Source organism: Oryzias latipes, chromosome 2 (genome assembly GCF_053564925.1).
Source record: "Oryzias latipes strain Hd-rR chromosome 2, Olatipes_Hd-rR_3.1".
In the NCBI taxonomy this organism is placed as follows: domain Eukaryota; kingdom Metazoa; phylum Chordata; class Actinopteri; order Beloniformes; family Adrianichthyidae; genus Oryzias; species Oryzias latipes.
Genome location: NC_136238.1, coordinates 25,357,464 through 25,379,526, shown reverse-complemented (window position 1 = coordinate 25,379,526; position 22,063 = coordinate 25,357,464). Strand labels below are relative to the sequence as shown.

The following is a 22,063-nucleotide window of genomic DNA, read 5'->3' as shown; positions in this document are numbered from 1 at the left end:
TGAACTTATGGAAAACTTTAGAAAAATGTAAAGTCAATTTAAACATGTGGTCACAGCGAGACATTTCTATTCTGGGCAGAGTGTTTTTAACTAAATTAGAATGTTTATCCAGATTCATTTATCCAGCATATTCACTCCCAATTCCTAAATCTGCAAGGAAAGCAATAAACCAGGCCAATTTCAACTTCATCTGGAAAAACAAAACCCATTACATAAAAAAAGGAACAATAATTCAGGATTACAGTGCAGGTGGACTTAAAGCCATAGACTTTGAACGTTTGGATGGTATGATTAAAATTAATTGACTTAGGTCTTTTGTGCAAAATGAAAGAAATATTTGGTTTCATATTCCCTCAAACATCTTTTCTCATCTAGGGGGCATTGAATTGCTTCTAAAATGTGACTTTGATTACAGAAAACGTCCTATTAAACTTTCTACTTATCATCAGCAGGTGTTACTGTACTGGAAACTCATATACAAACATAACTTTAGTCCACACAATACTCCCATATGGAACTGTCGGTACATTTTATGTAGAAACAAATCAATATTTTACAAAAATTGGATTGATAACAGCATTTGGTCATTACTACATATTATGAATGATAATGGAAACATTAATTCATTTGAAACTTTTTCCAGTAAGTTTAAATTGAATGATAGAAAACAATATAACAATGTGATCAAAGCAATCCCTCAGACTTCGATCCAAATGTCCTCCAGTTTGGTTCATAATGTTCAAATTCAGCTTCCATCCCTGTTGTTTGATGGTCGACCGGTTAATTCAAAACTTCCAAACTCATGTATACGATCTTTATTTGTAAGAGAACTGTTTCCAACATTTGACAAAAATCATTCTATGTCACAGCATTACACAAGAGAGGAAATAAGCAAGTTGAGGTCTCAGTTTATTAAATATCCAATTTTCCCAAAATACAAAGAAATCCATTTTAAAATAATGAATGCAGTCTATCCGTGCAAAGAACCATTACACACGCGTTATGGTTTTTTTGAAAATAACTGTTCTTTTTGTGATATAAATATTGAAACACTTGATCATTTGTTTTTTGAATGTATGTATGTTCACAGTTTTTGGGAGTCTTTCTTTTGTTGGTGCTCTTTAAAGTTTCCCTTTCCTATTTCTATTACAAAAGCACATTATATTATTTGGAGTAGTTTCTGGTGATAATCTATTTGATTTGACATTTAATACCTTATTAATGTCTGGGAAATTTTTCATTCACAAGTGCAGATTCTCAAAAACCAAACCATTATTCAATACATTTCTTAAAGAAATCAGTTTATATTTTAAATCTCTGACATTGATGAAAAACAAAAATGCAATAAAAATTTACATTTTCATTGAAGATCACATGCTGTATCACAATCCCTAGTATTGTAAACTACAATTCTATATATTTTGTTTTATTTATTTTTTCTTTTTCTCTCTCTTTTTTGTGTGTTGTTACTAGGTGTATGTTTAAAGTTCAATAAAAAAAATCATATCTATAGCCTGCTTAACAATGATTATAAAATACTTGCCTCAACCTCTGCTGAAAGAATCAAAAAGGTTTTGGATGACATTATAGATGAGACTCATTCTGGCTTCATTCAAAATAGACATATCAAATAATCAGATTAGTACTTGATTTAATTAATTATTCAGATTATTGCCCCGACGAACGTTTTATCCTTTTTCTCGATTTTTACATAGCTTTTGTCACAATTGAATACAACTTCATACTCCAGGTGATAGAAAAATTTGGTTTTGGTCCTTTTTTTAGAGCAGCTGTTAAAACCATTTATGCAGGAGGAAATTGTTCTATCAAACTTCATGCTGGGACTTCTCCTCGATTTTTACTAAATAGAGGAGTCAGGCAAGGATGTCCTATTTCCCCTTATTTATTCCTCCTCTGTACCCAGCTCCTCACTGACTCTATAAAGCTCACTCACTAAAAGGTATTTCAATAGCAGACCACACAGTCACTATCAGCCAACTAGCTGATGATACCACCCTGTTTCTAAAAGATCATTCTCAGGTACCTTATAGGTATTAATCTGATCAATAATTTTTCCACTGCATCTGGACTCTGTTGAAACATAAAAAAATGTGTATTATTTTTCTTAAACACTGTGACGTCCTCTCTATCTGTAATATTCCAGTGAAAGAGTCCATCACTTACCTAGGAATTACCTTCTCTAAAGACAAAAAAGCCAGATGGCAATTAAATTTTAACCCTATTATTAATAAAACACAGAAAAAGCTGAACCAGTGGCTCCAGAGAGATTTATCAGTAAGAGCCAGAGTTTTGCCAACTAAAGCTGAGGGAATCGCCCGCCTAACGTACGCAGCTTTATCCCTCAATGTTGACAAAAAAGTTCTGAAATCCATTGACAAAATGCCATTTAACTTTCTTTGGAGGAACAAAAACCATTATATTAAAAAAACTGTTGTAATGAACACTTACGATAAGGGTGGTCTATAACTTTATAGACTTTTGTACATTAAATAATACCTTTAAAAGAAATTGGCTAAGACATTTTATTAAGACTGCAACTTCAATCTTGAATTTCATACCTAATAACATTTTCTCCAAATTAGGAGGCATAAAATTTATTTGATTCTGTAACTATGATGTATAAAAGATCCCAATTAAGCTTTCTTGCTTCCATAAACAAATGTTACTTTCCTGGTGACTTGTTCACAAACACAATTTTTCTACACATATATACTACATATGGAACCATAAAGTCATTACTTATAGACATAAATATTTTTTTTATCCATCTTGGTTTAATCAAAACATCCTTTTGATCCATCAGCTGTTTAATTCAAACAGATCTTTAATGTCACATGAAGAATTCTGCTTCAAATACTCCATCAAAATACCAAAAAATGAGTTTAACTTTGTTTTGAAAGCAATTCCTAAATTTATTATTACGTTATTCAAATGCTCATTATTGCAGAGTCCAACTGTATTACCAATTGATCCAACTAAAATAGAAATAGGCCAAAATTTCTTTCTTTTTTAATGAAACACAAATCGCCGTATACGCTCACTCTTCCAGAAGGATGTTGTTTCCATTCCCTACGTAGTTTCTTATTGGAATAATTTAGTTTATCATTTAGAATGGAAAAAGATCTGGAATTTACCTGCAAAATACTTTTTAACCAATAAAGTGAAAGAAATCTAATTTAAACTAATCCATAGATTCTATCCATCCAAACTATAACTGCAAAGGTTCAAAGAAGATATTTATTTGCCTGCTCTTTTTGTCAAGAACACCGTGAAGATGCTGTACATTTATTCTGGTCGTGTCCCTTTTCCACCACTCTCTGGTCTAAAGTTTGTCATTTCATTTCCGCCCACATTGACCCAGACTTTCGTCTGTACTTAGAAAATGTCATGTTTGGCCACACCCACTGTCCATCTCATAAAAAAGAACAGTTGTACATCATTGACCTTTTATTGTTTTTATGCAAATGGAACATTCATAAATGAAAAGTAACGAATCATACCCCTCATTTCTCAATCTTTGTCCATGAGTTACAACAATACATTAACACAATAAGAAACTCAGACGATAAGAAAGCCTTTAAAAAATTTGATCTGTGTGTCAGTTTCAATATATCTGCGTAAAATGTAATAGTACCCCCCCCCCCTGCTTGTTCCTTCGTTGTTGCTGTTTAACATTGTTTTGTATTGAATTGTTAATTTCAATAAAGTTTGGGATAAAAACATATCGATAAACTTGAAAAAACTCCAATTCTGACCCAAAAACTTTTCAAAAGCACAAAAATGAGACAATTCACGTTGGCCACATGTGCAGCCAAGATGCACACATTGCTCAGAGCGTGAGGTTTCATGTGTCATTTTTGTAACTAATAAATAAATAGGAAGTATTAATTAATAACATAGATAGCTATTATGTTAAGAAAAAATATCTGATCACCACCACCCAAAATACATAAATAAATTCAATGAAATAAAAAGATAGGGAGAGGTAGGGTCTTCTGGTTGACAAATTTCGGTTTGACAAAGATATTTGGAACTGTTGTTTAATTGGTCAAACCAATGTCTCTGTCATGACGGAAGGGACGCGGCAGACCCAGACGCTGTAAACCCCGGAAGGAAACTCAGGCAAGTAGCGATTAACAAAGAGTCTTTAATATCCAGGCAGGAGATAACAGTTCTGGTGTTACTTAGTGCTGGCTTGGATCTCTGGCGAGGAGTCGGCGTGGCTCGTAGGAGCTTGAGGGCTGAGCTGAGAGCGTGGCGTGGCTGGAGCGGAGCGAGACGTGCGGTGCGGATCGCCGCGCACTGTCTGATGTCTTGGGAACCGAGGTGAGCGAGGAACGTGGCGTGACTTCGAGGCGAGGCTGGTGTGGAGCGAGCTGAAGATCTCCCAGGTGGACACTCGTGGATCTGGAAACCTGGAGGCGGGTAGAATAAGCAGGGTAAGTATAGGCCCGAACTTGAATCGGAGTATGTACTGAGGTTCAGACATGCACCGAGGTAGGCAACGGACTGGCGATGACTGCAGGTCTGGATCCCCTTAAGAAGGCGGTGAGGTGATGAGCAGAGTGTCCACAGCTGGTTCCAATCTTCAGGTGCACAGTGAGAGGGGAGGGGGAGGAGCACTGACAGAGGCCACCGTGACAGTCACTCACATTTGAAAGCTTCGTCCACATCTGACTGAGCTATAAATAAAAGAGCGGCAAACACGTTCATTCTCTTTCAGCCTGCTGCAAGACACATCGTTTCCGATTGTTTAACACGCATTTTTGAAAACGTTGGAGAAACGATTATTGGGATGGAAAACCACTACCACACCAATCCTTTGTAAGTTATTTTGATGTTATAGTGTACATGCATGTGTGTATTGTTGTTCAAATGTTAACTTTAGCTTAATATCAAGCTCACAGTACTTTTTAGGGTTTCAATCTAGGTCAGTGACTGTTATTACACATAATCATTTTTTTAAATAGATAGTTATATGCAGGTATTAAACAATGTTCTTTATTTCCATCACATGATGCTGCTTGCAAATGTATATGGGCGCACGGTAAGCACCGTCCTTGGAAGCACCCGCCAAATGCCAGCAGTGTACCTGTGGCGTGCATTTTTCCCCCCACAATTTTAATTATAGCTTCTGCAGTTTATTATGAGCATACAGTGTTGCGAGTTTGGACCAAATTGGCGGTTTCGGTTCGAAATTTGCGGATACAAATGACTTTAGTCGAATTGGAAATATTTGGGTGGGCTTTTGGGTTGTTGGGCGTTTTTTATTTTTACATTCAAATAGCGAACTGTTCGTTGCTAGTGGAGCAAGTTAAAGCCTAATCAATACGATCATTTTACGACAGCTAATTTTTATGAATAAAAACGTTGACTCTGTAACCCTTGTGCTATCCTAGGCACTTTAACATTGGGAGTTGGGTCATCTAGACCCACTAGACAGTGCTCTGAACCTTTTTCTTCAATGATTTGTGATCTTCACTGGTGTCCATGGATTACATGAAATCTTTCCACTAGGGCTGCACGATATGAGGAAAACTTGCAATATGCGATATTAGTGATCAATATTGCGATAACGATAAATTTGCGGTAAATAAACAAATACAAAAATAAACAAAAACATCATTCCCATTTCATTGCAACAGTTTAAAAATTATACTCCAAATGACCCTCATCGACTTAGGAGGAGAACATCTAACATAATAGGCCTCCATCTGATTGGTCAACAATGGGAAGTCCTCCATCTGATTGGTCAAAGTATAAAGGGATTTATTTGATTCGTTAAATGCTTCAAGCTGCTAGAAGATTGTTTTAACACATTTTGGGTTTGCGATTTATTGCGATATTCACCATCTTTTGCGATATGCATATTGCAGAGCTGGATATTGCGATAACGATAAATTTGCGGGATATTGTGCAGGCCTACTTTCCACCTTTATCCACCTTTGTCGTGGTAGGGAGAACACGTCAATGTAAAGGTTTTGGGGGGGGGGGGGGGGGGGGTCACAGGATAGCAGAAGGGTTGAAACCCCTCACAACAATCACTGCTTACTGATATTGTCTGGCTACATGGCAACTTGTGTTTGTCTTAAAAAGGGCGACTTAGTTAGGTTGGAGATGGTAGTTTTTCTGGTGGTGACATACACTCGCTCCAGTTCTCAGATATAACTAGTGTTTTAAATCCAAAGTATTTATATCATTTCAGACTGATGTATTATAGGTTCAAATCCCGTTTACTAAACTGTTCTTAGTTAGAGTCCAGCATTTCATAGTTCTGACAATGTTAAAATAGTTTAATTCACTGGCAACAGCAAATAATTGAATAAAGTGCCTGGATGATTTTCAAACTCATTGTCAGGTCCGATGACGTGAGAATGCTACTTGAGCAAATGAGGAGGAGCACAGCCCTCATTGCCCAGAGGCTGGAAAATGCAGGGTGTCCTGTGTCAGATGGTGCCAGCAATTCCTCTAGCCCGAGTGTTTCTGCTGAGTCAAGTGGATCTGTGGTAGCTGCAAGGTGCTCTCTCAGTGGTGACACTGTTTTTCATTGAGATATTTTTTCATGACTGAAAGTGTATTGTAAAAAGACTTAATGTGTTTACTTTTTCTTCCTCGATGACATCCAGATACACCATGTCTGCACCAGTACCACAACTGCATTGCACCCCAATGATGGCATCTCAGCTTTTACACACCCCAAGTATACCTTCTTCCTCCAGGGTTGATAATGTCCAAAGAGACCTGGCTCGCTTATTTCGACCCTACAATACTTTGAGTTGCAGTGGAAGAGGTCCTGCACAAAGAAGAAAAAAAGAAGTGCCATGGTCACACTTTTTTTTTGTCTGCCAGAACCTGAGACAGTGTCTGTCCCTACCAAGGAGGAGGCCCTTTTCTACGAGGAATGCGGAATTGGGAAGAAACTAGTCACATTTGCCAGAAATACAGGAGATCACAGTTTCTTGTCGGAACATCTTTACTCTGCATTTCCCCTTTTGACAGAGGCTGGGGGGTTTTCTCTGGCGAAAAGTGACAGGAGGAAGCAGTTAAGTCTGCTTCCTATTCCAGCAAGTGGATATTCATTAGAATACCTTCGATGTAGAGTGGAAATAAAAAGGGCTCCACTCTACATTATTCCCCTCCAAAGAGCATTGACATTACAGCCACCACACATCGAGGTAAAAGTGTAGCCCACAAATTTGCTTTCTCTTGTAATACACCAGTGTAATTCCGATAAAATATAATTTGTTTCATATGATTGCAGACCACTGCTGTGATGGAGAGGTGCCTATCATGCCAGGTGAATGTACCACTGTGTGGGCTCGCACAACACATAAAAACATGGTAAGTAAAAAAATCATTAAAAATATTTATCAATTATTATAAAGGAAATGCCAAACTGAAGTAACAGTGAAAATAATTAATTTTTTTATGCAACTTCAAAGTGCCCAAACACAGGAAAGAGCTGAAGAAGCACAGGTGTTGTCGGATGAAAGGTAGTAAATTAATATTGATTTTTGCACATGTTTTAAATTGATTTAGCAATGATGGAATATACATTTTTTTTATTTTTTTACAGAACAGACAATGAAGATGAAGATGCAGACCTTGCTGCTGCAATTTTCGAGTCACTCCAGGCAGATGTGGTAGTCCAAATTGAAGAGTAAGTTAACATTCAATGCTTCAAACAGCATATGTATTGGTCATGAAAAAGCTGGGTCCTTGAAAGTTTGTGGAAAATTAAATCTTCAGCAAAGTTTTGGAAAAGTCATGAAATTTTGCACTTTTTTTTGCAAGGCCGCCTATTGTTCTTGATATTGAGCAAGGTGAACAAGAGTAAGTGACACTTTAGTTTCATTTTATTTCCTACCTTCTGTCATTTAATTAACATTAAATATGCTAAAAGTGTAATATGAATTGCGAAGACATTGTCTTCTAAATTGCAAAGTGTGGGCTAACAAAAATTGTTTTGTTTTTTTTTACATAAAAGATTTGGCGTCTATTTTGAAGGACCTCCAAAGCCAGGTGGATGAGGGACCTGCCCCCCCTCATAACTGCATCCATGTGACAAGGGATTCTGTTTTGGAGAGCGCCTTCAGGGCACTCAGAAGACAGCGCTTTAATCCTCGCCATCGGATTGACATCGTTTTCATTGACGGCGCTGGACAATCTGAGGGTGCTGTTGATGACGGAGGGCCGACCAGGGAATTTTTCAGGCTGTTAGTTGTTGCCATTAAAGACAGCATTTTCTTTAGTGGGAGCGAAGACGGCAAGAACTTAACACTGGTATATCGGGGTATGTAAACTGTAATGCCATTTATAATACTAGTAGTCTTTCTAGTATCTTGATTCAAAGGCCATTTTGTAGTGCTGTCCAAATCTACAATTCCAAAATTGAACACAAACCTTCTAATTTTACAGAAATCTTTTTGAAAAACCAGTGTGCATTGATTATCTCTACATCGGCAAATATAGACCACAACTTTTGAGGAAAAAAATGTGTTCCAATGTAATGTTTTAATAAACCATCAACATTTTTCATCATCAGAACACTGCAGAGTCATAAAGAGTCTCTAAACGATCGTTAATAAGATTTTTGATTGCAACCAGTAGCTAGATGAAGTCATTTCTGCGGTTTGAATCAGTGAAAGCTCACCAAGAGGATGTTTTGAACATTTCAATTCATACCATTGATTTCACTTATTTGTCTTTCAGCTCTGGCTTCTGGGGAATATAGATTGGTGGGGAAAATGATTGCTCTTGCCCTCATTCATGGAGGCACAAAGCCATCATTTTTATCAGAAAGACTGTATACAGAAATATCTGGGCAAGACACATCAGATGTGACCTTGGAGGAAGTGGATGACTGGGACGTAAAAGGCAAACTTCAAAGGGTATTTTCTATAAAGTTTTACCATCTTCTGGCGGTTAGCAGTTTAATGTGTAAGCCAGCATATCCATGCACTTCCTGACTCACATCAGTGTAATGATTCCATTTTCAATCAATCAGATATACTGCCCACAAGAAGTTGAAGTTGTAATTGCCATATGCACATTAAAAAAGAAAAAACATCAGGAAACAAATTATTTTCTCAAATTTAGTACACAGGTCTGTGTTGCTTTGTATGCTAATGAAAGGGACAAAATAAGAATTTGCCCCTTACTTGTTGTAATAGATGGTCATGTAATGAATTATGCTTTTTTGTAGATAATGGACGCAACATCCTTGGAGGAGGCACAGGATGCTGTGGCAGAGGCCTGCGGGTTCCTGTCTTTGCTGGGTTGTGCATCATTTTTATCAACCTTTGAGCAAAGACTCACCCTTGTGAAAGAGGCAGCCAGGGCTTTTGTTGTGGGGCGCACACAAGGTGCCAGAACACAGTAAGTATTTAGGATTTCTTCGCAGCCAATTATTCCCGCTGTTTCTGTATTATAAAATGTATTGACCAAAATTTTAATTCAAGCATGAATATTTTACAGGCTTGTTGAAGGCTTGGAAACCCTGGGTGTTGCGGAAGCAGTGCGAAGTAATCCTGGGACTCTGAAAGCTTTGTTTGTTGGGGGCCAAAAACAGGTTCAGTTGGAAGAGCTCCTGGAGCTCTTCAATGTGTCTTTTTCTGCTCCAGGAAGCAACAGGAGGCAGTTGGAAAACACTGCTTTCATATTTTGGAAGGACTGGCTGCTGGAGGTGGACGGTAATGTGATTTATTTAAATTGTCAAAATCTTTTAAAATTGTCAGCCTTTTGATTAGAGTTTTTAATTGCCTGCAGTGCAAATACATATTACATTTGTGTTTTTCATTTCAGAGGGAAGCAGGCCAGTGACTCTAGGGCAGATTCTTGTGTTTGCTTCAGGGACAGAAACCATTCCACCACTGGGATTTCCCAGTCGCCCAAAACTTGTTTTTTTACATTGGGAAGGGGTTCCAAGAATTTTTCCTGAAGCAAACACATGTGATGTAACCTTACGGCTGCCATTGCACTCCAGCTACTCGGCTTTTGTGGAGCACATGGAGTCGGGGATAATCCAGTCCCCCACTTTCGGCTTTGCCTAGTTGTAGGTAGCGCAACGATGTTTCTTTATTCTTTTTATGAGTTTTTTTTATTTATTTAACCTTTATTTAACCAGGAAAGTCCCATTGAGATTAAAAACCTCTTTTCCTAGGGAGTCCTGGCAGTTATTCTTTTAGTTTATACAAACAATTTTGAAAATTAATTATCTTCTGAATTATGTGAATGTGTATAGCAGTTAAGATAATACTACAGTAAAAGAGGCATAACGATCAAATTGCATCTCACTATTACAAAATCAAATTAAATCTGAATTATAATGAGAGTACCGGGGGAGAAAAAACTAATCTTTCTCTCTCTCTTTTCAGCTTTCCAGAATTGCAAATCCTGAGGGAATATTTTCTTTCATGTTAAAGACAAGTTGCAAGTTTTGTCGAATTCTGTTAATAAATTTTTTTATTGTTTAATCAAATCAATAGCATTTGTCTCTTCATTTCCAATTTTCAAAGGCCTTAGCATTTAGTACAATTTATTGAATCAACTGAGTTGTTTGGGAACTGGAGTGCGGCCCCACGACCCGGTCCTGGACGAGCGGAGGAAGGTGTTTGGTATGAAACTTTGGTATAAGTTTAATGATTGCTTATCTGTCTTTAAAGCTTCTGACAAAATGTTATAGATGACTTACCTTCTCAAATTTTAGTGGTTCGAGTAACTAACATTAATGGAAATAATGCAAATCTTGGACTGGATTTTAATATTTTCTTTGTAATCTGTTATGCATTCATTTGACCACAAGATGGCGCTCTCAGGACCAGTGTAGTGCTCTTTTTAGCCCGTCTGATCCTCGTTTATCCACCCGATTTCTGACATGTTTGATAAATTTCTGTTATTTTTAAAGACTTAAATAATAGTTTCATCTCCATATTTAATTGAAGCCATACCTTGTGCATGAATTATCGCCCTAACCCATATATAGTGCGGTCGCCATTTTGTAGGGTTTTCCGAATCTACAGTTTAAAAATCTTGTGCACTAGAAATTTCCCAGAAGTCTCTACAAAAAACCAGTGTTGCTCGATGCTCACTGGATTGGCGAATATTGACCAGAATGCAACGTGTATGATGAGCCACAATGCATTGCGTTTGAATTATTCGAAAATGGCGGACGGTTGCGCAAGGAAAACAACCGAAACATTTAAGTATATTAAAAAGTATCAAGTATCTGTTGTAAAATATTTTTGTAAATATTTGATATAATGTGTGTAATATGTTATATTCCTCAATCGAGAAAACCTAAATTGTTTTGAAGCTCATCAATTTCGGTAATGCTAACGGTAACGCGAATTAGTGCCGAAGGCTAAAAAACAAATGTAAGATATTACATCAAAAAGCAGTGACTTCTAACCGTAGTCATAAGTTATTAACACATGTTTTAAATGTGTTCATATATGTAGGGACAGACGAGGATGAGGAAAATCTGATCCATCTGTGGATGAAGAAAGATAGCCTGTTTGTTTTCAGGCAACCTTCTGCCGGATGGGAGTAAGAGATCACACTTGATGTTGATCATAATCAGATTTGTCTAAATTAGTTAATAAACGGTTAGTCGTCATATTGGGGTAAAGGTTTTTGTTGAAAGAGCCAGAAGAGAGGAGGAAAAGAGCAAGAAGGGACGAAGAGCGACAGGAGAGTATGTTAAGCTCACTTCAGTTGAAAATATTGTTCAAAAAATGTAATGTTGCCGTTGTTTTTCCAATTTGTTTAATAAATGCATAAACAAAATGAATAATTTACATGTATTATTTAAATCTGAGCCATTTTTAACAATCTCAAAAGGATTTTCATATAAATATCAAATGTACACATTTAAAATTTTGTTTTATATGTTAACATTTATTTTTATACATGTTAATAATAACTGTGGTCCTCCAGAGTCATGTGTGTCACAGTTGGAGCTAAAAGGACGGCAGAGATTTGTTCTCGCAGACGGGCGCCACTTTGCTCGTCCTGCTGGTTCCTGGTGTCATCCTGCTGTGGCTAAACATCTGTGGCTCCAAGCAGTCCCCTTCGCTGATGCACAGATTGTGCAGAATTGGACTGCAGGAAATATTTTCATTGCAAACTTTGGTTTTACTTCCAGTGCCCCCAGAAATATTGCTCTCCTCCTCATCTTTATCATGCCAAATGCTCTCTCCACCACAGAGTGTGTCCTGGTTGTGACGGGCCTCAACCACATTCCTCATGGGTTCCCTGTAGGGTGTCAGCAGCGTGATGGGATGAGCAATGCAGAGATGCCCACCATCGCCCAAAAGGATCCTTCAGGTGGATAATGTTTTATATACATAAATTGGGCTTTTATGTATATACAGTGAATCATGGATTGATCTTTGATTCCCAACAAAAATATCTCTAAATTTGGCTTAGAGTCACATACAGCCTGCATTTGAATGGAATAAAAAAGCTTCCTGTTAAAATAACAAGCTGCATTTTCTTTGGGGCCTTTATTATTATGTGGCAGCCATCAATGCTCCCCACGACCTTTTGGAAGGTGGAAGACTCAGCAAGCTGCTAAAAACCTGAGGTGACTAATGGCAGTTCATTCCCACTGGGAAGCTGGATGACCCTGCTCATCAGCTGGAGGATAAGGTCTGTTGTCCTGTGGACAATGTCACTCACAGTGGACCGTGTCATGTCAAAGGCCCTGGCTACCACACCGTAAGATGTGCCACACGCCAGCCAGAAAAGAAACACCAACATCTCAGCCTCTTGTCCCCCCAGAGTGTGAGGAACCCGAAGCTGCTCCACTAGATGCTTGATGGTCCTGCGGGTCAACCGAAAATCCGGTCTTGTGTCGGACTGACCGTTAGCGTAAAGGGCCAGGACAGAAACCTTTATGTTTGCAAAGCAGTAGAGACGTGGAAGACCCTGGAAAATAGAAAAATAATTATTTCATTGAGGAAATTAAATCTCATTTTTTGAATGTTTCTATTTATTTTTGATGTCTTACATTTTAGTTTAGTATTTTTAAATGCTGAAAAATCTTGTGTTTTTATTATGAGTGAAGAATGAAAGTATTTAAAAAATGAAAGTAATTTTTGTTATAAACAAGTGATATGATTTGACTCTGAATAAAAAGTACTAAACTTTGAACTCACAAGTGTTTCATGTAGTTACACTATACAACTCATAATCCAGTGTTAAAAAAGAATGTTAAACTCTTACCCAGCAGATTGTGTAACCTTGAGCACAATTAGTGACAAATGCTTAAGTTTAAAAAAAAAGCTTTAAGTTTAACTCACAAGTTATTCTGTCTGGCCAGGGCATCCAGAGGAAATCTTCTGAGACGTCTGCTTCTCCTTGCCGCCCTGTGATGCTGCATATCTGCTCGTTTTCGGTTTGATCTCACGAAAAATGGTTGAATTATTGCCAACAGGAACATGGACAGATTCATATTCAAAGCTATATTTCAGTAAAGTAGAAGAGAAAACCAATGAAAAAAAATGCCTCCTTGCAAGGCCCCGTAAATCGTTCAGCGGCAAAAAAATAAATATTGCCATGGACTAATGACTTGAGGGTTTATTTCTGAACAAATACATTAAATCAACACCAATGTGTTTGTAATTTTATTATTAATAAATCAACCACGTTTTTCATGATCAGAACACAGCACATTCATAAATAGTCTTCGTAAAATGTTCATATTTATTATGTCATTCTCCGCGTTAAATAGAAGTAGTTTGCCTCCAGATCAGGTGGTGGCGGTAATGCGCCACTTTGTTTTCGTGTCAAGCGTTGTATGCATGCCCCCCCCCACCCACCCTTTCTGGCAATACGCGTTTGAGGGAATATCAAAATAAAGTTCATCTTAAAAACGTGTTGTCATGGTTAACCCTGACGTCTGCTTTGATAAACATTTCTTTTTCGTTCCGTGGTAGTACAGGAAAAAATTTACCGGCCGTACAAAGGACCTTTCTGACGACTTTGGCAAAATTTGAAAAACGAGAACATCTAACGACAAAACACGGGGAAACGTCGTAGCTAACGACAGTAGCAAACACCGTAGCTAACGACAGTAGCTATCGACAGTAGCTAACGACAGTAGCAAACACCGTAGCTAACGACAGTAGCTATCGACAGTAGCTAACGACAGTAGCTATCGATAGTAGCTAACGACAGTAGCTAACAACAGTAGCTATCGACAGTAGCTAACGACAGTAGCTATCGACAGTAGCAAACACCGTAGCTAACGACAGTAGCTATCGACAGTAGCTAACGACAGTAGCTATCGATAGTAGCTAACGACAGTAGCTATCGACAGTAGCTAACGACAGTAGCTATCGACAGTAGCTAACGACAGTAGCTATCGACAGTAGCTATCGACAGTAGCGGCGGTTGCTAAGTCCTGACGACAAAGTGAGACGACCAAAGACATAGACAGTGGACACAAAAACAGATTTTTGGCACAAATGGAACCTCATAACTTCATGGAGAGGAAAGATGAACATAGGATGAGGCTTAGTGAAGGTTCCTGATATGTCTGATAAGTTTCCAGAAGGACCGATTCCATCTGTGATCAGATAGATGAAGGCTTTAGGATGACTACTAATCTCTGAGACAGCTGAACCCAACAGAGAAGAAGATAGTTTGACACAACTGGACAAAGATGTTGGGGAATACTTGGTGTAGTTTAAGATATTTTAACATTTCACTTATAGGTTACTTTGATGATTGAAAAGAATTAAAATGCTTTTTTTTTTACTCAGAAACAAGCTGCAGTCTGATTGGAGGAGGTGTGAGTCTGTGATCTGCAGGAGGAGACCAGGAGCAGGAGTTCCTGTCTGCAGACAGAAGAGGACAAACAACATCCAGAACTCACTAAGACTCTACTTTCAGGGATCATTTCTTTAGTCTGGAACTAGAGGATTGTGTTTCTACAGAGGTTGGTCTGGCTGTCCATGATGATGAATGAAGATGTTTCCTTCAGAGCAGGAAGCTGGTGAGAAGATGAGAATCTTCTTCACTGATGAAGACTGTTCAGTGTTTCTGGATGTGACACTGAAGGAGGAAACATTGTCTGAGTGGACTGTTAGTTTGTATTAAGATTAAATATTTTTTGTTTCTTTCTATGAAAGCAGAAACTAATAAACAAGCAGAAATGTGTGCTGCAGATGCCATGTTTGCCACTAGAGGGCAGCACAGCAGCTTCAGTCTTTGTCATTGTTGCTGTGTGAAGGCCCGTACACACCGGGACGAATATTCGCCAGGCGTTTTTCGCCACGTTTTTTGTGTTTACACCCAGGCAATTTTCGTTGACGATGAGCCAGGCGAACGTGCAATTTCATTCCCTGACATTAGATGGCGCTTAATGTAAAACAGAAATACTCCTGTACAAAAGGTGGCGCCGCGCAACTTTACGCTTCTTATAGTCGCTTTTTACTCAGAAGAAGAGTGCAAGTATACACGCTTGTCAGAATAATACAAAGAAAACATGAATATTTCAAGTCATCTCAGTCAGACGTTCAGCAGCATCAGAGCCGTGCATGTACTCCTCCTCATGAGTCCTGAAGCTGCACCGTCAGCTGCAGAGCTTCAGAGCTGCTTCCTTCTCAGACTTTCCACTTTCTTTGGCTCTCTGGCTCTGATGCTGCTGCTGCTGCAGAAAAACCAGCAGCTGCAGAAAAACTCTGCAGAGACTCACAGAGAGAGGATGGAGGCAGCAGATGAAGCTGCTGCAGACTGACAGCTGATGGAACTGCAGCACTTTCTACATTCTAGTTCCAAATGTTCTACAGAATCAATCAGAGGTTGAAAGTCTTCCTCAGTACTCGAGTACTTTAGTTCAGCAGCTCCTCTTTTCCTCTAAGGTGAAGCTTCATGTGGACGACTTCTTCTTCTCTCCTCTTTTCTGGAGCTTGGGCTCCATGCAGTCTGATCAGCTCTGATTTGGGCTTCAGTTGATGTTTGTGATCAGGAACTCTGGATTCTTCTTAGAAGGAGACGTTCTGCCTCTTTAGCAGAGAGCAGAACGTTGATCTGATCTGTTGGAAGCCACTCCATCCTGAAGCTGCACTGCTGAGTTCTGTCCACCAGGGGGCAGCACTCCTTCCATGCAGCTGCAGGAAACCTTGATGTTCTGCAGAATCTGCAGCCGTTCAGACACGCCCTGTTACTGAGGAACACAGACGGCCTTCAGGAATGTGGTTCTGCTGCAGAACATTCTTCCAGACGGAAGCAGAGAAAAAGTCCCACAGATCATCTGGAAGATCCACATTCTTTCAGTTTCCCATCAGCTTTGGGATCAAATCTTCCTCCAACTGCTGTTCTGACTTGTTCCCACTCTGACTTCAATCTGCTCCTTTCTCAGCTTCTGCTTCACTTTTAGGATCTTGTGGATTTGAAACGTTGTGATTCTAACAGACACGGAAAGAAAAGCTTCTCAGCTTCACTGTCAGCCATTTTCCTGAGCTGCATGTGAACAAACTCTCTGTTCCTCTGAGTCTGACTGATGATCAGAAGGAGCTGTTTCCAGGAAATAGTCAGGCCCCTCCCTTCAGCTCAATCAGGAGTTTCTGCTTCAGTGTCAGTAGATGACAGATGAGGGGAGTTCATGCACGTCTGGAAGCAGAAGGTCACATGACCTCACCTTTTTCCAGCCTTTCTCAGTCACTGAGATCAACAATCTGTCAATCATCTTGAAGCTCCGCCCCTCCTCTCAGCTGCTGTCAGGTGGTGTCAGGTTTCTTCTTGAACCGGTTCTCTGTCTTTAGTTCAGGAAACAAACATCCTGCAGCTCCTGACAGTCATTTCACCTCAACATGAAGCCCCGCCCCCTTTTTCATGTCAGGGCAAAACATGATCAGATCCTGATCCTCTGACTGTGGAGCAGTGGCTGTTTACTGCATAGACAACAGACAGGTTGAGGGTTTGATTCCAGGAGGGCTGCTTCATCTGCTGCCCCGCCCACCTGTGCTGCCCCGCCTCCATCCAGGTGGACTCTTCCTGGTTGTGAGTCAGTGATCTGTGCTGCAGCTGCGTTGACACGGTCAGGGAGACTCTTCTTCCTCTTCATCTCTTTGCAGAAACTGAAGTGAGTTTGTTTCTGGAACTTTGTCTTCACTAACTTGACTGTTTGTTTCTTTTTTTTTTTTTTTGTCCTGTCCAACAGCTGGGCAGACAGATGAGAGCTGAGGGCCTCTTGTGTTGGACATATTTTACTTTAACAATAGGGGTTATTCATCTTCAGACAAACCAAAGGTATGTCTGAATAAACCCCTTTTGTAATTGAGGCCAAACTTTATTAATTTCAATCATGATTAAATCGATCACGTGGATTTGTGTTTCCAGTCGTGTCCCGACAAAATAAAGGCTAATGTTATTCCCACATGAGCTGTTCTCTCCGTCACGCAGCTGACCAGCTTTTCCAAACCCGTTGGTGATGGTGAATTTTTTCACGCTGCTTTTAACGATTGCTTTTAACTTGAAAGCTGCATCATATTGTAATGGCGATCACGTGCACGTTGGGTCTAATGGCAACAAAGGATTCTGGGATGTGGCCGGGCATGCGTGTTTCGTTTTGTTGAACCATGACTGAAGTGTCTAAGACCTGAAGTGAGGTCCATGCTGTTTGGCTGTTTAGTTTGTTGAAAAATAAATGACTCGTGCTGGGTTTTAAATAAAGAATTCAAACCATTCACCGAGTCTGAAAGTACGTACATGGCAGCCGCCAATTAAATCCATAAATTAGCCGCGTCACTGTAAAAGCTGCAGGGCTGTGGGGGCAGGAAAAAAATAGCGGCTTGAAGTCCGGAAATTACCATAATTAAGTTAGATCAAAGTAAAAATAATATATTTCCAACATCCATATGTGGTCTTATTACCCTCTCACTGTGGAAAAAGTATTATCTGAGCTTCTTCATCCACTAAATCATCTTCAAATGAACACTCCATGCTGCTTCACCTCTCTGTAAACAAACTAATCTTCAACTAAACCTGCTCCAGACCAGGTTATGTTCAGAGCATGAGTTGCCATGGCAACTTGACCTACCCTGAAACATTTCTGGAACTGAAAGCTGAGGTTATCAACTTCCTTAGCCTCAAACTTATCGTGGGAGCTAGCATAACCTGCTTTCTGGAATACCCCCCTGGCCCTGACGGAGCAGCTGAGAGGAAGAGGAGCAGCTGAGGGTTCTGCTCCTGTGAGCGTGTGCAGGGTGAAGCTCCCACACAGACTCTGCTGGGGGGCGGAGCTGCTGCTCAGGTGTCCTGTGGGCGTGTCAGCAGGTGCAGCAGCTAACCTTTGACCTCTGAGCGGCTCTGTTCTGCTATAAGAGAGATTAGATTAGATTCAGCTTTATTGTCGTTACACATAAACAGGTAGAAGGAATGCAGTTTGTGTTTAACCAAGTGCAACAAGCAGAAAAGTGCAGCAGAGAAACATGTCATGAATAGAAGTTCAATATGCTTATAAATATGAGTTAGATGTGAATACAAAATACAAGATAGTTCTACTATAAACAGTTCTGTTCAGACTTCCAGGTTGATTGATCAGAAATTTACAGGAATACTAGATATTTGCATTTAGTTATGAGTGCATTTACAGTGTAATCTATTACATACATGTGCAAAGGTGACAAAACTGTTCCTCAGTCTGCTGTGGGCGGGACCATCTGACGACCTGCTGTTGCCATGGAAACAGACTTTTGAGCAAGGACGCTGCAAATGCAGCTGGTTTCTTCCTGCAGGGTTTGTCTGTCAGACCTTCATCAGGCAGAAAAGTCCAGAACCAGATTCTAAATCCTGAAGGTCTTTTTCACAAACACAAACCCTGATAGAGACTCTTAAACATCAGACTTTCAGAGACGCTTCAGGAATCCTGTTGGAGGAGTTTGGGGTCAAAGAAAAGAAAATGAGAAGAAAAGAGAAATGATGGGAAAGGGAAACAATTGAAACGTCTTGTTTTTCTGATCCAGTTCCCTCAGACTTCCATCATCATGACACAGGAAGAGAAAAAACTCCAAATTCTTTTGATGTTTGACATAAGAAAACAATCAAATCATAAATCCAGTCAATGATTAAACATCAACCAATCATCTATCAACTTCAGAACAGATGAATCCACTTTATGAGCTCCTTCAGGATCAGACCGTGTCCTTCATGTCCAAAGTCCACAGGAATCTGGTCCCTTGCTGCATTCAGAACTGGTTTGAAACTGGAGCCGGTTGGACTTCAGGAAAACAAAGCGGTGCAGAAAATCCAGAGGAAGAAGTCAAAGAAAGAACATAAGCATTTGTGTCAGAGGGGTGAGTTGATGGAACAGCTGGGATGGAAAGAATGTGGATGTTTGCATTTCAAAGACTTTCAGAAGAAGTTGTTGAATGTTTGGACTCAGCTGGGAGCCTCTTTGTTGGAATCTAAAGGATCCTGGATGAGATCAGATCAGATTGATCCAACATTAGTTTGGAGTTCTGGATCATGAAATAATGAAATGATTTGGAGGAGTTGAAAGGAGGATGAATCATCTGAACTTCAGCTTTTTCAATCCCATTTGATCTGGTTGTGATTTTTCTGTCTTTGCTTCTTTCTTCACCTTTAAATCAAACAAAGAAACAAAGTGAAGATCTTCATCTCTGAATCATGAGATCATCTGCAAACAGACGGAGGCTTTTGGGATCTGCAAACACTGCCCTCTGCAGGGTGGAATAGGAAGTGCAGCTTGATGTCTGAATGGAGGAAATGTTTGATCTTCATCAAATGAAATGAGAGGCTCTCATGTGAGGAAGAACATCTGAACAACTTTGATCCTTTTCTGCTGCTTTTCTCTGATGTTGCTTAAATTCTGCTTCAATATGTTTGGATTTCAACTCACTTCATGGATTTTCTTCAGAGCGGCTCGACTGGATTCTGGACATCAAGAAAAACAGGTCAAAGGTCAAATGTCAGTGAGAAAACTCTGAGTTCATCCAGATGTTTAGTTTTAGTCCATAAAAACATCACAAAAGACTATTTGTTTCAGATCCACAGAGTCCTGCAGGGATCAGAGTCCTGATCCTGCTGTAAACAAAACTTCTCAGAACATTTAAATCATCATCGGACTGAAAGAAGAAAGATTTTTTTTTTGCCGCAGCAAACAAATGTTTAATAAAGTTGTTGAAGATTGAAAATTAAGCAACTTGATCCTGATGATGATGATGATGATGAGGAGGGTTTCCTCTGCAGGTGAAGGAGGAAGGTGTGTGTGAGCTGATGTGGATCCAGTGAATCCAGCAGCATGGATCAGTCTCCCACTGAACCACAGGAGGGAGCCCCTCCCTCTAAAAGCAGAGATGGTAACCATGACAACCAGAGCAAAGCTCAGAGGTGAGATGAACATCTCCAACTGTCCATGATCTTCTCCATGTCAGAGTTCAGGACTCACACCAGCAACCTTCATTCTTCACAGGAACAAACCTGGACCTGGATCTGGATCCAGCTGGGGGTCCGACAGGAGTGAGGAGTCAGATAATTATTTAACTAAATTCAAAAACAGTCATTCAAGAGTTAAACAGTAAGTGCATTTGTTAGATACTTGTTATGTTACGAACTGAAAGAACTAACTGAAGTGTCCCACAGTTGTCAGAAGGGGGCATTTTACCAGACTTTCTGACTGTAGATCAGTCTGTTCATGATTTGAATTCAATTGTTCAACATGGAGGATAATCTGATCAACCTCCAGAGCAACAGAAATGAGTTTGTAATAAAAAAAATGTTGTTTTTTTTCTTTAGGATCCAACAGAGACTTGGATCTGAATATGGGTCCAGCTGTAGGTCCTTCAGGAGTGACAAGTCAAAGTATTCAAATCCTGACTTCAAAGCCATCCATTCAGGAGTGGAACAGTGAGTGTTTGTCAGAGTTTGTGGAGGCTGGATTCTAGTTCAGATGATCAACAGTTTTCAGATGAAGGACTTGAGGTCTGGTTCAGTTCTGGATCTCTCTGATCAGACTCACTTGGAGCATCATGTGTGTGATGAGATCTTTTCAGTTGAGTCTTCTGAGAGTCTCTGAGAGACATCAGAGATGTTGGAGAAGAAAACATGTTGACTGCTGACTCTGACTGACAGCAGCTCCAGTCTAATGAGAAGAATCACTGCAGACTCCTAGGATTCAGATTTTCATGTGTAGGAGCTAAAGGCCTAGAAACTATTTAACTAAGTTCTAGCTCCTTTGATACACTGAGATGTGCGACGCCAGAGTTGATTGACGCGCCAAGCGGGCTGTCGTTTCCTTATACGAGGAAGAAAAATGAGTCTTTTACTCCGATCAACTTTGCATTACTTTGTTTCTTTTATTAATTTACACTACTGAACGGATTGGACTACTCTTTTGCTTCATTTCCCGCACAAGCGGTCAAAAACCATTTCTCCATCTGGCTCATGCACACCTGTCTGTGGTCAGATCATCAACCAATTTATAATTGACAGCAAAACATGAAAACAGCGACACCCACAGGACATTTTTCTCAATAGGGCTCCTACACACCGGCCCCTAAATTGTTATACAATTGAATAACAATTTACAAATACCTCTCAAAAGGAGCCAAACATAGTTTACACTTCTTGTAACAAACAAAGTTTTGATATGGGCCTGTCGATTACATTAGATTTAGTTTGTAGTTTCACAGATCGTACAAGTCCCCCTTTTGTCTGAATAAACTTCTAAGACTTTGCCAAGTAACCAGGAACCACGGGGAGCTGATGAGTCCATGATTACAACTATATCCCCGACTAACAAATTCCTCTTCCTTTGATTCCATTTCTGTCTCTCTTGGAGTAAAGGCAAATATTCCCGTATCCACCTTTTCCAGAAAAGATCAGCAAGATATTGTACTTGCTTCCAGCGTTTTCTAACATACTGGTCCTGCGGGTCAAATATTCCAGGGGGTAGAGCAGGTTTCCTCATGAGAAGAAGAAGATGGTTTGGTGTAAGAGGTTCCAAGTCATTTGGATCATCAGACATCTTCGTGAGTGGACGATCATTTAGAATTGCTTCTATTTCACAGAG

General features: G+C 39.6%; 2 protein-coding genes, 1 long non-coding RNA gene and 1 other non-coding gene across 10 annotated transcripts in view; 3 read left to right on the top strand and 1 right to left on the bottom strand.

Annotated features, from left to right (window-relative positions):
• Positions 1 to 3,034: 3,034 nt before the first annotated feature.
• On the bottom strand, positions 3,035 to 7,512 carry LOC144988297 (uncharacterized). Its single transcript, XR_013652156.1, has 3 exons — positions 6,728 to 7,512; positions 4,515 to 4,703; positions 3,035 to 4,436 (listed from the first exon to the last, which is right to left on the bottom strand). It is a non-coding gene; the product is annotated as an uncharacterized LOC144988297 (long non-coding RNA).
• A 302-nt stretch (positions 7,513 to 7,814) lies between these two features.
• Positions 7,815 to 10,501, top strand: LOC111946467 (G2/M phase-specific E3 ubiquitin-protein ligase-like). The gene is made up of 7 exons (XM_078937768.1): positions 7,815 to 7,854; positions 8,009 to 8,314; positions 8,734 to 8,912; positions 9,227 to 9,399; positions 9,499 to 9,713; positions 9,826 to 10,075; positions 10,398 to 10,501. Exons 3-6 carry the CDS (start codon positions 8,769 to 8,771, stop codon positions 10,071 to 10,073), a joined length of 780 nt encoding a protein of 259 aa, XP_078793894.1. The 5' UTR covers positions 7,815 to 7,854; positions 8,009 to 8,314; positions 8,734 to 8,768; the 3' UTR covers positions 10,074 to 10,075; positions 10,398 to 10,501.
• A 4,402-nt stretch (positions 10,502 to 14,903) lies between these two features.
• On the top strand, positions 14,904 to 15,109 carry LOC144990717 (small nucleolar RNA U3). Its single transcript, XR_013654675.1, has one exon. It is a non-coding gene; the product is annotated as a small nucleolar RNA U3 (small nucleolar RNA).
• A 645-nt stretch (positions 15,110 to 15,754) lies between these two features.
• The window catches only part of LOC144986673 (NLR family CARD domain-containing protein 3-like), a 497,154-nt gene continuing 490,845 nt past the window's right edge, over positions 15,755 to 22,063 (top strand). For 2 of the 7 annotated variants that reach the window (XM_078934410.1, XM_078934404.1), the window contains exons 1-5: positions 15,755 to 17,113; positions 19,190 to 19,325; positions 20,242 to 20,382; positions 20,465 to 20,569; positions 20,788 to 20,898. In XM_078934410.1, coding sequence (XP_078790536.1) covers positions 20,294 to 20,382; positions 20,465 to 20,569; positions 20,788 to 20,898 — 305 coding nt within the window. In that variant the 5' untranslated portion in view covers positions 15,755 to 17,113; positions 19,190 to 19,325; positions 20,242 to 20,293. Of the gene's footprint in view, positions 17,114 to 17,191; positions 17,281 to 19,189; positions 19,326 to 19,629; positions 19,797 to 19,909; positions 19,961 to 20,241; positions 20,383 to 20,464; positions 20,570 to 20,787; positions 20,899 to 22,063 lie in introns of all 7 variants that reach the window. The other 5 variants (XM_078934406.1, XM_078934405.1, XM_078934408.1 and 2 more) reach the window with 5 other exon arrangements.

Bases quoted from the DNA above. Each gene is read 5' to 3' on its own strand.
- LOC111946467 (XM_078937768.1), top strand. From the start codon at position 8,769: ATGATTGCTCTTGCCCTCATTCATGGAGGCACAAAGCCATCATTTTTA. The intron at 8,913-9,226 runs GTATTTTCTATA...GCTTTTTTGTAG, and splicing joins TAAAAGGCAAACTTCAAAGG to ATAATGGACGCAACATCCTT. The intron at 9,400-9,498 runs GTAAGTATTTAG...AATATTTTACAG, and splicing joins ACACAAGGTGCCAGAACACA to GCTTGTTGAAGGCTTGGAAA.